Source organism: Vicia villosa, linkage group LG1 (genome assembly GCF_029867415.1).
Source record: "Vicia villosa cultivar HV-30 ecotype Madison, WI linkage group LG1, Vvil1.0, whole genome shotgun sequence".
Lineage (NCBI taxonomy): Eukaryota > Viridiplantae > Streptophyta > Magnoliopsida > Fabales > Fabaceae > Vicia > Vicia villosa.
In genome coordinates, this window is record NC_081180.1 from 150883452 (window position 1) to 150900551 (window position 17100).

The 17100-nt window shown below is 38.6% G+C and overlaps 2 protein-coding genes across 2 annotated transcripts; one reads left to right on the forward strand and one right to left on the reverse strand.

Moving 5' to 3' along the window:
• Positions 1-1421: 1421 nt before the first annotated feature.
• On the reverse strand, positions 1422-1952 carry LOC131657399 (uncharacterized). Its single transcript, XM_058926811.1, has one exon. The coding sequence runs from the start codon at positions 1950-1952 to the stop codon at positions 1422-1424; it is 531 nt and encodes a 176-aa protein (XP_058782794.1).
• Positions 1953-15506: 13554 nt separating this feature from the next.
• LOC131657408 (uncharacterized) lies at positions 15507-17069 on the forward strand. Its single transcript, XM_058926822.1, has one exon. It carries the CDS (start codon positions 15507-15509, stop codon positions 17067-17069), a length of 1563 nt encoding a protein of 520 aa, XP_058782805.1.
• Positions 17070-17100: the final 31 nt, after the last annotated feature.

Genomic DNA, 17100 nt, shown 5'->3' on the forward strand with positions numbered 1-17100 from the left:
TTCAAAACTTCAAAAGTCATGGTTGACCAAAATTCCCCAAAAGTCAATGGTGATCTTGTACAGTTGACTTTTTCAAACGAATCGCGTTTCTGGAGATTTCAAATGAAACAGTCTATCCTCACCATATGAATGGTATGAATGGATCATATTGAAGCATTAGAGGATATTGAGCCATGGTTTGAGTTGTGGCACCATGTCCTGATTAAAAAGTCAGTGGTTTAGTGAATTAGGTTAAAAACCCTAATTGTTGACCAGATGAAATTGATGACTGTAGGTCTTGAATTGAGATACAATTTCCATTGTATGTTGTCATAGGGATTACTTGAAGATGATTGAAGCCTTTGATTGACTTCTTGGGGATTTTTAGGGTTTCCCAAATGTGATCCCTGATTTTGGTCCCTGATAGTTCAAAACCCTAATCTGATGATTTGCAATTTCACTGTTGATCATTCCTTGTGTAAGAGATGTTCTGAGCCAATGGATTAGGTCAAAATGATGCACTTGGGGTCTTGAGGTCATGTCCCAAGTCATTAGGTCAAATCCTGAGTAAAAGTCAGGAGTATGCTATCTTCAGTTAAAACCCTAATTTGGTTGATTCAGAGCCTTTGAGCTTGTTGAAATGAATCTATGAGGACCAAATGTTGATTTTTGATGAAGATAATTCATTTGAAATGAAGGGAGAACAAAACCCTAATTGATTGTTGCTTGTACTGGTGAGTGATTTCTTGATTAAACCCTACTGAGCACAAGTAACAAACACAAGCTATGCAATTTGTTAGAGATGCAAATGATGCATATGCAAATGATATGAGGTGGTATCTTAGGTCAAAAATTGGGGTCTGACAAATAACAACAATAATATATATTTCAAAGAGGTTCCTACAGAGTACCATAGATTCGAAGGGTGCTAATACCTTCGCCTTACATAACCAACCCCCGTAGATATTTGATAAGTTTATTAGTTTTGATTTTAAAAACTTTTATGGGTTTTATTTTGCTCTTTCTCCCATTTCCTATGGAAACAATAAAGTGCAGAGGCGACTTTGTTAAAATATATGAGCTAAGTCAATCAATGGCTCTAGTCTCACAAATTTCACCGCTACAACGTTAGTAACACAAAAAGGCATCACCAAATACTCATAATGCCCATATCGGATTCTGATATCCATTTTCAGAATATTGGTGATAACCCGATCTCAAGTCAATCTTGCTAAACACATGTGCACCCACCAACTGATCCATCAAGTCATCTATTCTCGAAAGTGGATACTTGTTCATTATTGTTACTTTATTTAATTGCTTATAATAAACAATAGTCTCATGCTTCCATCTTTCTTTTTCACTAGCAACATCGGAGCTCCCTTAGACGATACACTTGGTCTCACAAACTTCTTCTTAAGTAAATCCTCCAATTGCTTCTTCTACTCTGCCAACTCAGATGCTGACATCCTGTATGGTGCCATAGAAACAGGCCTGATACCAGGGACAAGATCAATATCAAATTCAACTTCTCTTCCTGGCAGTACATCGAGAATCTCATCGGGAAAAACTTCAAGAAATTCACGTACCACTTGTAATTCATCAACTATAGCTTGATTCTCAATAGATAACGAAGCCATCAACGAAAATACCTGCGCTTCATTTTGCACCAATTCCCTCAATTTTCTAGCAGATAATAAACCAGTTTCCTCCTCCTCGCCAGAAGTAGAAAACACGACAGATTTATTATAACAAATAATATGAACATAGTTATATTCCAACCAGTTCATACCTAAAATCACATCCAATCCACTCAACGATAAACAAACCAAATCAACAACAAAGTATCTGTTAAATATCGACAAAGGACACTTCAAATACACTAGATAAGTAGTCATCGACCCCTTAGCTGGAACATCGACGACCATCTCTCCATTCATGGAAGGCAACACAAGACCCAAATTTTCACACATTCAGAACCAATAAAACAATGCATAGCACCAGTATCAATAATAGAAATTAAGGATGTACTATTAATGAAACAAGTACCTCTAATTAGTCTATTTTTGCTAGCTGTCTGAGTTCCTGCTAAAGCAAATACCTTCCCCACAGTTGAAGCAAATAACCTCTTTGTCCTTACAATCAGCTAGTTCATGCTCGACTTTACCACAACGGAAACACCTCTTTACATCATGTGGTGTCATTTTTTTTACCCCCCCCCCCGTTTCACTTGGGAGGACGGCACGCTAGACCCTTCACGCGGAATTTGGAAGGAGAATGCGCCCGGGGCGGGATGAATTTTGTTTCAGTTCTTCCTACGATATCACACGAACTTTTTAATTATCCTACGAGTAGGAGAGGGGAAAAATATCTCAAATAAACCCTAGGAGTTTGCTAAGTGTTGGGATTCACCTAGACTAGAAATTCTGGAGTGCGGGGGGTCGGTTATACATAGGGGAGAGTTTAAGCACTCTACATATCCGTAGTACTCTACGGGAACCTTCTCTGTGTCAATGTGTTTGTGTTTGTTACTGAATGATTGGGAAAGTTTCTCCTTTGTGTTAGGAGAAGGAATTGAATTGATTTGAAAAGACAGACTGACTGACTATTTTTGGTTTTTTATTAGCTTGCTGAGATTCCTTGTGAACCTCATGCCTACATATCCCTAATGTAAGTCAGAGCTTTTTGTAATTCGGAGAACTAATTAGAGAAATTAATTATTTTTTGGGTGCCTTGCTTGAAGCTCAAGGTTGAAGCTTGAATTAAATCTCTGTTTACAGTGAAGAGACATGAAATTATCTTTACAGAGAGGTATTTCTACTATTCCACCACAAACATTTTTAAAGTGACAGAAAAGCTGAATACATTTCATTAAGAGAGGGAGCCTACTTGGTTGATGAAGTATGACAACCAACATGCCTCTTGAATGAAAGAAGGATTCTCATCCAAATTAGGGAAAGTGTACAAGTCTGGGTTTGTTTTCCTCAGAGCATGCCTTTCAGAGTCCTAAATGGGAGAATGTTTGAAATTGAAATTGAAATTGAAATTGAAATTGAAATGTTTGTTTGTTTGAATGTGGTGAGATAGGAGAAATATCTCTCTATAGAGATAAACTATGTTTATCTACTGTTTGAAATATTTGATTTTTAGGTGGCTTGTATGAGGCCCAAGCTTGAGGCTTTTGATTGATTGATTATTTTATTGACTCTGGGAGATAACTCTACTGGGGATTGACTTAAATTAAGAAGTTTTGTGTTCTGTATAAAGCCCAGAATTGAGGCTGACTCTTAATTGGGGAATATATATATATATATATATATATATATATATATATACATATGTTGGAAAAAACACTCTTTTCTGCCTTGTACAAAGCCCAAGGTTGTGGCGAACTTTTTATTGAGGGAATATATCTTTTATTGACTGAGATTAGAGGCTAACCCTTTCCAGGGATTTTACTCAGCTGGGGAAATTATCTTTTAAAAGTTGAGTTTTTGGAAGCTAACCCTTTCCAGGGATTTTACTCTGCTGGAGAGTTTGTCTTTTGAAAGTTCAATTTTTGGAGGCTAACCCTTTCCAGGGATTTTTGGCAGAATGATTACTATTTGAGATTTCTTGTTTAAAGCCCAAGATTAAGGCTGACTCTGATTGAGGATAAACAAATAGGGAACCTAGACTCTGCTAAGGAAAGTTAATGAAGATAAGGGTGACAGAGACTGTCCATGTCTCTCATTCCAAAAGGTATGCTCAATGCTGAGATTGAGACATTCTTGGCTTGTTTAAAGTATGGTTTAAAGAAAGGAAGAAACTCACCAGGATAGGCTAAAAGGTGACTAAAGACCTGTTCCTATGTTTATAAGAAACCTGATGGGTCCTTGTATACAAGATCAAGAGGAAGCTGGAAATGCTTTTAAGAAGCCTGTGGGTCCTTGTACAAAGCCCAAGAGGAGGCTAATCGAGGGTCATCGAGGGTCCTTGTTATAGCACAAAAGAAAGCTATGTGGTTTTGAACTTATTTTGGCTCTAAGCAAATGGGTAAGAGGTTTCACCGGGAATAATTCCTCTTGGGTGGATGTGTCCTATTTTTTTTCTAAGGCTTTTTCAAGATGTTTCACCGGGAATAATTCATCTTGAGGGTTTGAACTAAAGATCTCTAATTAGGAAAGAGCCTTCACCGGGAAGACATTCTCAATCCTAGGCCATATTCCTATAATATATATATATATATATATATATATATATATATATATATATATATATATAGTTTAAGTGTACTAAGGTTTACACTCAGACGTAGTCCTAATATATAAACAGTTTATATTTGACAGTAATTTAAACAAAGACTGTAACTGGAAAGCTATAAAGCCTAACCTGGATGGAGTGGAGGCCTTTGAAGAAGTATGTACAAAGCCTTACCATCAATTTTGTTGTTTATTGATAATAGTTGAATATTTATGATAAATAGTTAAAGGTTTTTGAAAACAGAAGAAGTGAAGATGGACATAGGTCACATAGGTATCTGAAGAGTTTCACCGGGTATAATGCCCTTCAAATACCAGAAGAATGTTTTGAAAACAGAAAGAAGATTTTGTAAATACAGTTTTTGAAAACAAACTATGATCATAAAGAAGGTGTTGGGACTTACACTCTATTAGAGGCCCACTGAAATTGATTTACTGTTTATGAAAAACAGTTGAAAAGAGAAGATGCAAGGTTATGTTGTCTGAAAACCTCGATCGTCTGTTTAATTTGAAGTTTGAAAACAGTTTTGAATTTTTTGACACAAGTCAACCTAAACAAGGTAAAGATAAGATCTATACCTAACTAAGACCTAAATGATTAGGATTTTATCACTAAAGTATTTATGAGAGATTAGGTTTTGAAATTTCAAGGAAAGCATGTATTAAAATATATTTTAAAATACTTAAAACACACCATTTTTAACCTAATAAAAATGCATGAAATAAATATTTTTTTTTTGTGTTTTTTTTGTTTAATCATAAAATATATATATTAATTGACAAGTGTGTGAAAAATGAAGTTAAAATGAATTAGTTTGATAGGTTAAATAAATGGTTGAAATTGTGAAGAGATTAAAGAAGAAAAGTGGTAAAAAATTGGCTTTTGGCCCTAGCAAGGTTCGAACACACGCCCTTATGGTCACACCACAAAACTTGACCAACTGAGCTGCGCGCTCAGTTTGTTATTCATACACACGTATTTAATTATATTTTAAAACATCCCAGGAGATTCAAATTTCACGCGCACCCATGTCGTCTTCTTCCTTGAGCTCGAAACAATTTGAATCTCTAACTCTCTGGTTTCTCAACCAAACGTGATGGTGTAAACATGAATTTTGTTCCAAATTTCCTCACAAATACAGATATGTAGCTAATATCTATTTATATTAACTACAACTATCTAATTTCTCAGAAAACACAAAGAACATATGAACCCTAAATTTAAAATTAAATGACGAGCAAGATGAATAAATGAATGATGATAGAGGGTTTTCAATCCTCTGATGATGCTGAACAAACTGGTATCGAGATATATAAGAAAGAGTACTTGAATAAGTGGGTTAGAGTTTGAAAAAATACCTCTGAAAGTGGAGGTCGTGAGGATGATAGAGAACACCTGGGCTTGTATGAATGATCCTAAAAGCTTCCTTGGAACTCTGTGATGCTAACTGAGTACTTATTGTACCTTGAATGCTCCAGTATTGTTCTACCCGACCCCTTCTATTTGAGCTCCAAGTGAGATGGAAAGTAGTGATTCTGCGCTTACAGATATGCTGCGACCATCTGAATAGCTTCACTGCATCCTAAGGAACATGTTTGGATGCTTGGACTTGCTTGACACCTCTTGAATTATGCTACAGACCTCCAACTGCTCGAGCTTCAAGATGAAAGTGGCTATGGTGTTCCTCCACTTACAGAAGTGATCCAGGTGCTTGGATCACCTCTAATGAACCTCCTTGAGATGTTAGAATGCTTACTTTCCAAAGAAGAACTCTGGTTTGAAGAAATCGATTCTTCTTGCCAAAGAACTTTGAAAAACCATAAGCATGAGAGAGAGAGAAGGAGAAAGCAAGGAATTGATTTGCTTTGGTGTGCTTATTACTGATGAAGGCTCTTCTATTTATAGGCAAATGATGCAGAGCAATTGGATATAGTGTGCTTGCTTAGTGAAGTAAGTTTGGTTTCTTGGTCATGAAGGAATTCAAATTATATTCCAAGTGCAATGATGAGCTCTTTGATACCACTCCCTAGCCATCGGTTTTGCTTGATCTTAGGGGAAAATTCTGATGCAGAAGTGAGCTCCAATTGATTGGGAAGAGATTCCTTTGGTGATTCATCCTTTTGCCATAAAGTCCCAAATGTAATCATTACATAATCACATGCCTTTGTTTTTGGGAATATTCTTCAATCCTTATGCAATGATGAAAATGGACGTATGGTATGCTTGCAGATGTATTATGGGTCGTGTAACAACATTTAGTGAAGCCATTTGCACAAAATTGCAAAGTTTCAAATTGTGCATGACCTATAATTTTACTCCATGAGGCCAACTTTGAACAAGCATAACCCCTAGCTCAAAATGAATTTGGAGGAGGTTGAGCACAATTTGGAAAGACCTAAACATCTACTTCAATTCATTAGTTTGGGGTTTCTTCAGAATCATTTGGGAAGATTGTGAAAAATGAGCCCAAAGTTGGAAGAAAACTAGGTCAAAAATACTTAGAAAATTTTTTAAGTTTTTAAGGCCTATAACTTCCAAATCCCAAATCTCTTAAATGATTGATTTCTTGAAAAAAGTTGCATTGTAAGATGTTGTTTTATTTTGCAAGATCTACAACTTTCATGTTGGAAGTTTTTTGAGTTGTGTAGGTGAAATTTTGAGTTCCCATAATGCCCTCAAAAACCCTAATTCCTGACTTTTTGATCCTTGATGAGTTTTCCTGAATTTCTTTGGTCAAATGACTTTAATAATCATATATTGATGATATTGATCTTCAAAAGTCATGGTTTGACTAAAATCCCTATAAGTCAAAGGTGATCCTGTACAGTTGACTTTTTCACATGAAGTGAAATTTTGGACTTTTGTGATGAATCAAGTTCTCCTCCTCAAATGAGTGATGTGAATGGATTATATTGAGGTAATAGAAGTTCTTGAAACATGTTTTGAGTTTTGGATCCATGTCCTGATTAAAAGTCAACTGTCCAGGTGAATTAGGTTAAAAACCCTAATTGTCGATCAAATGAAATTGATGAATGTAGATCTTGAGTTGAAATGTAATTCCCAACGGATAATGTCATATGAACCAATTGAAGATATTTGAACCAATTGATAGATGTCCTAGAGCTTTTTAGGGTTTCCCAAATTTGATCCCTGATTACAGTCCCTGATGGGCTCAAAACCCTAGATTGGTGGACTAAGCAAACCTGAGTCCAGATGATTGGGTGTCTAATCAATCATAGGTGGATAGAATGAAGCTTTTTGAGTCCTATGATTGTATTAGAGACTAATCCTTTTATTGATTGATCCTTTGCCTGAGCTTTTTTTTTTGTTTCTGAACATCCTAGATTAAGCACCAGATGAACAAGTGACTGTTCTGAGTATCTGTTTTGATTCTGATGAAAAGCCTGAAAGTATGACATCTCAGGGGGGTCAAAATTAGGGTATGACACATCTCCAATACATGCATTATTTTTATGACCTGGTTTCCCACATTTGAAACATACAATACCAGTAGGAGCGTGTCCCTCACTAGTCCTCTTACCCTCAGCAACATTTTGTTTACCCTTACCAGCTAGAATATCATAAGGCTTCCCACGGTTCTGTTGATGTTTACCCCTCTTCTCATTTATGATCTTATAGTGAGCATTATTGTCCTCCTCATAAATTCTACAACTATTTACCGAATCTAAAAATTTATGAATCTTTTGGTATCCAATTGCCTTCTTGATCTTTGGGTGTAACCCGTTCTCAAATTTGATACACTTGGAAAACTCAGCAGTTGCCTTATTATAATGAGGGTAGAACTCTGCCAATTCCACGAACCAAGCAGCATATTCCGTAACCGACAAATTTCCATGCTTCGGTTCGAAGAATTCAATTTCCTTCTTCCCACAGACATCCTCAGTATAGTACCTCCTCAGAAATTCCCTACTGAATACAGCCCAAGTGATAACTTCACCTGCAGTCTCCAACCTCTGACGAGTCTCTAACTGAAGGATAGAAAAACACTTAGAAAGGGGGGGTTTGAATAAGTGTGACTTTAAAAACTTGTAAGATAAAAACAATGAACACAATTATTTTTATCCTGGTTCGTTATTAACGTAACTACTCCAGTCCACCCCCTTAGAGTGATTTACCTCAACTGAGGATTTAATCCACTAATCCAACTGATTACAATGGTTATCCACTTAGAAAACTTCTAAGTCTTCTAGAGTATACAGATCACAACTTGATCACTCTAGGAAATCACCACGTAGAAAACTTCTAAGTCTTCTAGAGTCTACTGATCACAACTTGATCACTCTAGGAACCTTTTACAAAAAATGTAAAATAATGTTTACAAGAGTAATTTTGCTTCTTATAAAGCTATAATCACAACAGTGATATTTCTCTTAAGTTCTAAGCTTAACACTCACTAAATATTACAAGAGTTTGTAAGGTTGAAGATGAAGTTCGTGAGCTTTAAATTTGACAGCGTTTTGGTATATTGCACAAGTATTCTCTTTGCTGCTTCTGATCAGAACTTCTATATATAGGCGTTGAGAGAAGATGACCGTTGGGTTGCATTTAATGCTTTGCGTGAATAGTACAGCTTCGCATTTAATGTTTCACACTTTTGTCAACTACCTCGAGCCATGTTTTTGCTGCTTTTACTGACTTTGCCTTTTGTAGCTTCTAACGTTCCTTTTGTCAGTCAGAGATTAGACTTAATAGACTGTCATCTTGTACTTGCTTCTGAACACAAATTTGTAGATAACAACGTTTGAATATCAGAGTCAATCAGCTTGGTGCAGAGCATCTTCCTGTCTTTTGACTTTGAAGAGCTTGAGCGTGATACCATTAAGAACTTCAATGCTTCTGCTTCTGACTTCATGTTCTTCTGATGCATATAGTTCATGTTCTGATTCTGCTTGACCATCTTTTGATGTCTTGCCAGAGCATGTTTTGATGTAGCCATCCAGAACCTTCTGAGTCAGTGCTTTTGAGCGCTGAGTTGTGCATACTCTTTATGTATTTCCTGAAATGGAAAATGCAAAGGATTAGAGTACCACATTGTCTTATACAAAATTCATATATAATGTTATCATCAAAACATAGAATATTGATCAGAACAAATCATGTTCTAACAATCTCCCCCTTTTTGATGATGACAAAAACATATATAATTGATATGAATTTGTAACCAGAATATCAGATGACAAAAGACAATTACACAGTTATAGCATAAGCATATGATCAGAATGTGTGAATATGTCTCCCCCTGAGATTAACATTTTCCCCTGAAATAAATACTAGACGAATTTATAAATAAAAGACTTCCCTGAGTATTTTTCCATTTCAGTCGAGACTTTCACTTTGAATAGAACTTCAGAACATTCAGAGCTTCTGCTTCTTGCTTCCATAGGACAACTTCAAAGCTTTGAATTTCTCCTTTGTAATCAATTGAATCAGATCATACTTGATTCTATCAGAGTACTCTTGAATGTACCAGAATATTCTTGAATGTATTAGAGCATTCTTAAAAAAAATGTATCAGAACTAAGCTTGCTTCAAATCTTTAAGAGCATGCTTCTTTTTAGAATTGCTTTTCCTCGTGTATTTGCTTCTCATATTGAGCTTTTTTAGAATATCTTCAATCCTGCAAAAAATATCAAAGACATAGAACTTGCAAATATTGTTAGGAAATGTTGAGACTTAATCCCAGCAACTGATATAATAAATCAATTCAATTATCATGTTTTCTCCCCCTTTTTGTCAAAACATTAAAAAACATAAAAGATTCAGATGAAAAAGACACACAGAGTGAAGAAGATAAAATTTCATTGATAAAAATCAGAAGATACAAAATGATAGAAGCAGATACATAAAACAAAGAAAACCATGCTAAGACGAAAGACAGACTACGACTGGCTAAGCCTAGAAGCTAGGACGGCCAGAAGGTTCTTAATCTTAGTAGAGTCTTCCTTCTGATCCTTGATGAAAGATCTGAACTCATCATGAGTCTCCTCGTGCTTGTCCAGACGAGTAGCCAAATTAGCTTGATTCTGTTGAAAAGCCTTCATAGTGTTTATCAAAACAGAGACAGAAGGTCCAGCAGAAGAAGCATCAAAGCTATTGTCCATAACAGGAGGATTCTCAGCATTAGCTTTAACCATGAGATTTCCAGCTGGTGATGGGATAGAAGTAGTTTTCTTCAAATTCCCAAAGGAATCCAGAAGGACCAGGAGCATCAGCCAAACAAGCTTCTTGAAGCTTCAGAAGGTCAGATTGAATCTCTCTTCTGAAAGCTTTCCAAATATTCCCAGAAGCTACATAATCCATGTGTTGCACCCCAAAATTTGCCCTCTTTATTTGAGCTATAAGTTATTAATGACGTTTATTTCGTTATTCAAAAATTGAAGAAAAATAATAAAGAGTTTTCATGGGTTTAAGAAGAAAGGCGTGAAAAATGGTTTAAACAGTGGAAATACGAGAAAATTCGCAAGTCATATTTGGAAGGTGATATGAGCTAAGTTCCCGACGATATCTACAACTTTCGTGTTCGGCTCGGAAGCCAATACTTTGAGGAAGGTCGCCATATTTGCAAATTACTTGAGGTTTCGTAGTGAAAAAACAGTGCTGAATGTAGGGTTTCGGATCTCAGAAAATTCATATCTCACAATCCGCTCGTTGGATTCGCTCGAAAATTTAACTGGAGCTCCGTACCATCATTACTAAAATTTCATATGTTCGGACCAAAGGCCCATTATGCACGAAAAATTCCCAGAATTTTAAGGATCGTCGCGTTGTTTCGGTAAAAAGTGTGTTTTCGAGTATGTCGCGCCCAGTTTAAAAATTCATAACTTCTTCGATTTTTATCGTATGAAGTCCGTTCCGGCGGCATTTTCTCGGAAATTTCGTTAGCTTTGATTCTTCGTCAAACATGCTTGTTCAGATTTCGAGCCGAAGATAGAGTTTTATCGAGTTCTTTGAGCGGTACTCACAAAATTCTGCACAGTCGTACCAGATGAATCGGCGTTTCTCGTCATTCAAACGGGCGTATTTTCTTCATCGCTTATCGGATTGAGGTGATTCTCGCGGCGACAAGTTAAGAATTTGGTCATCTTCACAATGGCATCGGTTTCATTCTGGAATTCAGAGCCGAACCGAGTTTCCATAAAAACGAGCCAAAATAAGACGCACCGAGGGCAATTTGAACATTTCGCGTTGACAATATATAAACATTTTGCTCTTCACATAGCAAGGGGGAACTCTCATAACTTCACTTCACCCAAAAGATCAAAAACACTTACTCTCAATTCTCTCTCAATTTTCTTGAATCAAAACCACAAAAACTCACAAAACCTTCATCAATCTTCATCAATTCAAGATCAAATCTCAAGAACAAATGAAGATCAAAGCAAGAATCAAGAGTCTCTTTCCTTGTTGATCATCAAAATCGCATTTCTCTCCCTCTCCAAAGACCTTGCGCCCCACTCTCTTCTTCTCCTCCCTTGGATTTGGTTCGTGTTCGCGTCGCGTTCGCGTTCGTGTTCATCCGATCTCATTCTCTTCGTTAGATCCGGTAAATTCACTACAAACCTTGCTAGAACATAGGTTTTGTTGCTTAATTCGACATTGATCATGATGATTTTTGACTGTGGATGATAGATCTATGATAATTGATGATGATAATTACTTATTGATTGAGTGATTTGTGTTGATCTCGATTACTTGATTGAATTCGAGATTTACCGGTGAATTGTTGTTGATGATACATACATGTTGCTCATGATACAAGAAATTGCATGCTAAGTGTTCGATCATTTGAATGTTTGAGGCAGTTGTGCTTAATTTTGAGTTTTTTTTGCATAATAAGTGTTTGTTGAAATGTTTAATTGATATCTTTGAGTGAGAATTCACGGAGCCTTGTGGTTACTGAGCCTTAATTGTTGTTATTTGTTGATAATGATCAAATCCGGAATCGGTTGAAATCTCTCTTTATCACTTGCACCATACTTGTTCATGTCTTGTAGCATGTCGCATGTCGACTCGTTGCTTTTGTTTACATTTGCCAAAGCATGAAATGTTTGTTAACAAGGTGTTTAAATTGTGCACTCATTGATATGTGAAATCATGGTTAATCGTGAATGCTTGATCTTGCTTTCGATGCTCATACTTGCTAATTCATGCTCTTGGTGCGACACCGACGCGTCGATTGTTTGTGTATCATTTGATGTTAATTTTCATGCATGAGTTGGATCTCATTCGTTGCACAAAGTGAAGGATTTTGGCCCTTAATTGCATGTTTTATCATTGCTCGCATGGCGGTCGTTGGTGGTGGTTTGTATTTCGATTGCTCGGGCGAGAATTTGGGTTTTTTGCTATTTTTGCCTGTTTAGGTCGACCTATGGCCCTAGTAGGTCGACCTATTGCCTTCATGTGACCCTCGGGTATGCGCACGCTGACCCAGTAGGTCGACGCAAGCCCTGTTCAGGTCGACGCATGCTTTCTGCAGGTCGACGCATTGTTTCTTGTAGGTCGACGCATGCTTTCTGCAGGTCGACCTATAGCCTTCTTGCCCATCTCGGGTATGCGCACGCCGACCCAGTAGGTCGACGCATTTCCCTATTCAGATCGACGCATGCTGTCAGCAGGTCGACGCATAGCTGTGTTTTTTGCTTGTTAACTTCAATCTTTCATATCTTTTGACTCGTAACTCCGATTTGCACGTTCTTTATATCGTTGGAAAGCTTGTGAAATGTGCTATCTCATAAAATGATTGATATTGATTGATTTTAGTTTATTCATGTGTGTTTTCCCTTTGAAATTTTTTTTCCATTTCGTGTTTGTGTTAATCGTTCATTTTCTCTTAGCTTATAATGCAATAACGCAATTCCGATTGCGATGTTTGTTATCTCTAACTTGTGTGCTAGTGTGCAAGGCTTTTGGATAGTCACCGATCGATGCTTACTCTATGAGTGTTCCGCTTTACTTGCGGGACACGATTTTCATTCATTCTCTTTGCGTTCTCATCCTGGAGACACGCCCCTATTACTTTATATCTGCCTTCTTGGTTTGCTTGTTCCTCTTGCAGGTGTATTGTGATTATGCTCGACGCGCATGTCGACCTTTGTGTGCTTTCATGGCTAATCGGTGTGCTGACTATTTGCTTTTGCTTTGCTAGCTCGCTCGCGGGATCCTAGTTTCATTGCTCTCTTCGCTATAGTTTATGGATCATCATCCGTTTGGTATTGATCCCGTTTCATTTTATTTTTCTCGCACTTTACCGCTTTCTCGCATCATCCTATAACATGAGAAGTAGGACCTAAGCATGCATTCGGCCAAGTCCTCGAAAGAGGCTCTGTTTTTGTCGGTGTGTTTACATTTGTGCTTTGCGGTAGGGAGTCACGGTGTAATAAGTCCTATATGGCACTCCGTTAAGTCCTCATGGAAGGCATGGGGAAAGGGTTAGCAATCAACCCCCGCCTAGTCTCATCGAGTCCGTTTGGTATGCGCACGCTACGCGTTGCTCGCTTCCGAACCTGCACAAGATCTTGTTATCGAGTATGTCAGGAAAAGGGTTCATGTAACCGGACCCCCGCCTTTCTTATAGCTCGCGTCGCTCGACGTTGATGCTCGGTGTACGCGCGCACCGTTTTCCTTTACGATCCGTGACGGCTTGGTTGCTGAGAGGGAATCGCTCCTCTTGTCTATGGCCCGATCATTTTCGCGAGGTCTAATGCTTGGTTGACTTGGGATGAGCTGCTCCCCTTGGCTATGGCGGGACCGCCTTTTCTACCATTCAGTCAGTACCGTTGGTTTTGTTTACTTTACGAGCGGAGCTCGTTTGTGTGATATTATTGTTTGCTTCCCCTTTTTTCCCATAGGTTGTTAGCTTAGCTTAGACTGGTACCCTTTGTATGCTAACATTAGGTAGCAAGCTTTCCCCCCTTAGCTTAGGTTTTCCTCATGCATTCTTTAAAACACAAACCACAGTCTTTGATTTTCTTTTCTTAAGAGCTTGTTATTTCCGCTCCATTCCCAAGCATAAGCCTCCAAAGGTCGAGCAGCGGAGTGTGAATGTAACTCGTTCACCTAAAAAACACAAAACAAATAGAAACTAGTTAGCCGAGCTACGGTAGCTTTGATTCTGCAAAACAGATACGTAGGCAGCGGGGTAGGGCCCGTGCGAGCACAATCCTTTCTTTTCCCTACATTCTGCATTCATTTTAGTCCAGATTAGCGTAGTTTGCTTACACACCCATAGGTTGAGACATAAGCGTGGATACCATCGAGTACGATGGGCGCGAGGAGTGCTAACACCTTCCCCTCGCGTAACCGACTCCCTTACCCTTTTTCTCTGTTCGTGAGACCGTTGTTTTGTTTTGGGGTTTGCTGGCATTCCCTTCCTTTTTAGGATAAATATGTTAGTGGCGACTCTGTTAATTTTCGCGGTAGCGACAGCTGGCGACTCTACTGAGGACGTCTTGACCTATTGCGGGTCCGGACTCAACGAGTCGATCCTAGTGCTTGTGTGTTTATCTTTGGGTGCTTTACTGCTTTGCATATTTACCTGTTTGCATTGCATTCTATGTGCGCTTTTACTTTTCTGCATCATATTCTGGACTGTCTAGATTTCTGTCTGTGGGTGGGTGTTTCAAGAGGTAAAAGGCCCAATACCCAGGCTATGAGTGATACCATAGGAACTAGGAATAGAGTGGTCATGACGGACAGAAGGCGTATGCCTGATTGATCTGATCATGTATCCACAGGCAGAGCTTGGTGGAATGAGGCAATATCGTATGATAGCGCCTACATTCGATCCTCGGTTGGCTTTTTGACCTACCTTGGCCTAGATTTACCCGTGAGTGGGGCGGGAAACAATCATTGATTAACAGGTACATTGATGGTGACTTTGGATCTAGTTCGTGGGTTACCGTTGTTCTTGTTCGAGGGTTACCGCTGTTCTTGTTCGGGTGTATTATTGGTTCCTGTTCGTGGGGTACTATGGTTCTTGTTCGAGTGGTGATCTGTGTTCTATTCCAGTGTGTTGTTGACTATGGGTGGTGATTCTGTGGATTGACATTCCGTGTTCCGTGTGGTATACGATTTGGGGCCGAACCTTTGGCTCTGTACTATGTGTGTTATCGGCAGTCCAGAATGCCTGGTGGGCGGCAACAAGTCCCACCACTTTGCATCATAGCATATTTATTTCCAAAAGAAACGAAAAAAAAAAAGATATGTATAATAAGCATTTGCATTTCATATTTTCAGGGACATTCAAGAGTTCACCCAAGTTGAAGATGGACATTCCCGCTGATACTGTCAAAGAACGTACGAGGCATACCAGAGCTTATAAGATTCCGGATATTGATGTTTCGGGGTTGATAGGTTTGAGTTCTCGGTTGAAAGGGGAGGTTCTCCGTGACTTCAATCATGATTATGGAAATTTTCTCTCCATCCTCAATACATCTTTCGATCCAATGGCTTTGATCACCCTATTTCAGTTCTATGATCCGCACTTGAGATGTTTTACATTTCAGGACTATCAATTGGTCCTAACGCTCGAGGAATTTTCTTACATACTCAACATCCGAATCACTGATGATGTACCTTTCATTCGAGTTCCCGAGGTTGTGAGATTTGAAAAAATAGCTGAAGCTCTTCACATGGGTATAAAGGAGGTGGAAAGAAATTGGAAGTCATCGGGCGGTGTTTCTGGTTTCTATCTTTGCTTTTTGATTAGTAGGGCTAAGGATGCGGCTAAGAAGGAGCAGTGGGTTGATTTTAGTCGGTTGCTTGCTATCATGATTTATGGTATTGTCTTATTCCCCTCAAGAGAGAACTTTGTGAGTTTGGCGGCGATTTGTGTCTTTATGAACAAAAACCCCGTGCCAACGTTGCTTGCAGATGCTTATTTTTCAATCCATTCGAGAAGTAAGAAGGGAGAATATGTTGTTGGTTCTTGTCTTCCATTTTTGTATCAGTGGTTCATGTTGCATTTGCCGGTGAGAGGACCTTTTGTGCTCAAGAAGAGTTCTCTTAAGTGGTCAGATAGGATTGTTAACCTCACATCTTATGACATCAGGTGGAACTATTGTGTGGGGAAGATTTGGAACATCATCACTAGTTGCGGTCAATACCCCAACGTTCCTCTCATGGGAACCAGAGGTTGTATTAGTTATAATCCCACGCTCGCCTATCGTCAATTGGGATATGCAATGGAAAGGGCCCAGAATGATGTAGAAGCGTTTGAATCAGTGTACTTTGCTGATGGTAAAGATCCTCTGGAGCTAGAGAAGATATCGTATGCTTGGACTAAAGTCCATAGAAGGGATCAGACTACTTTGAGCAAGAAGGTTCCTATTGCTATGGGTCCTTACAGGAAATGGGTTGAGGCAAGAGTGGCAAATCTATTGCTGCCATTTGCGAGGTCATGTCCATTGTATGGGCAACCTCCCGTGGTTTTAACTGATACAGTTGCGGCTGAACTCTATATTCAAGCCGAAGCGGATAACATCAAACTAAAAGCAAAGGACAATGAGGTTGGCTTGGAGAGGTATTTTCAAGATCACGAAAAGGCGGAATTAGTTCGTAAACTCAAGCATGCGCAAGGTGAAGGTTCAAACATGACACGTGCCCAAAGGCGATCTCATGATTTGATGGAAGAAAGCTTGTACCGAAAACAGCAGGAATGTGCGAAGTTGCGAAGGTCCGAAAACAATAGCAAGAGAAAGGTGCAGGATTCGGAAAAGCAATTGATCGAAGAAAAAGCTAAGTCTGCTCGACTTGAAGAAGAATTGACAAGACTCCGAGCTCAGCGGAGAGGAGATGGAAGAGCTCATTTTGTTATCAGACGATCCTAGTGTCGCTGTGGAGTGGATTTGTTTGGTCTAT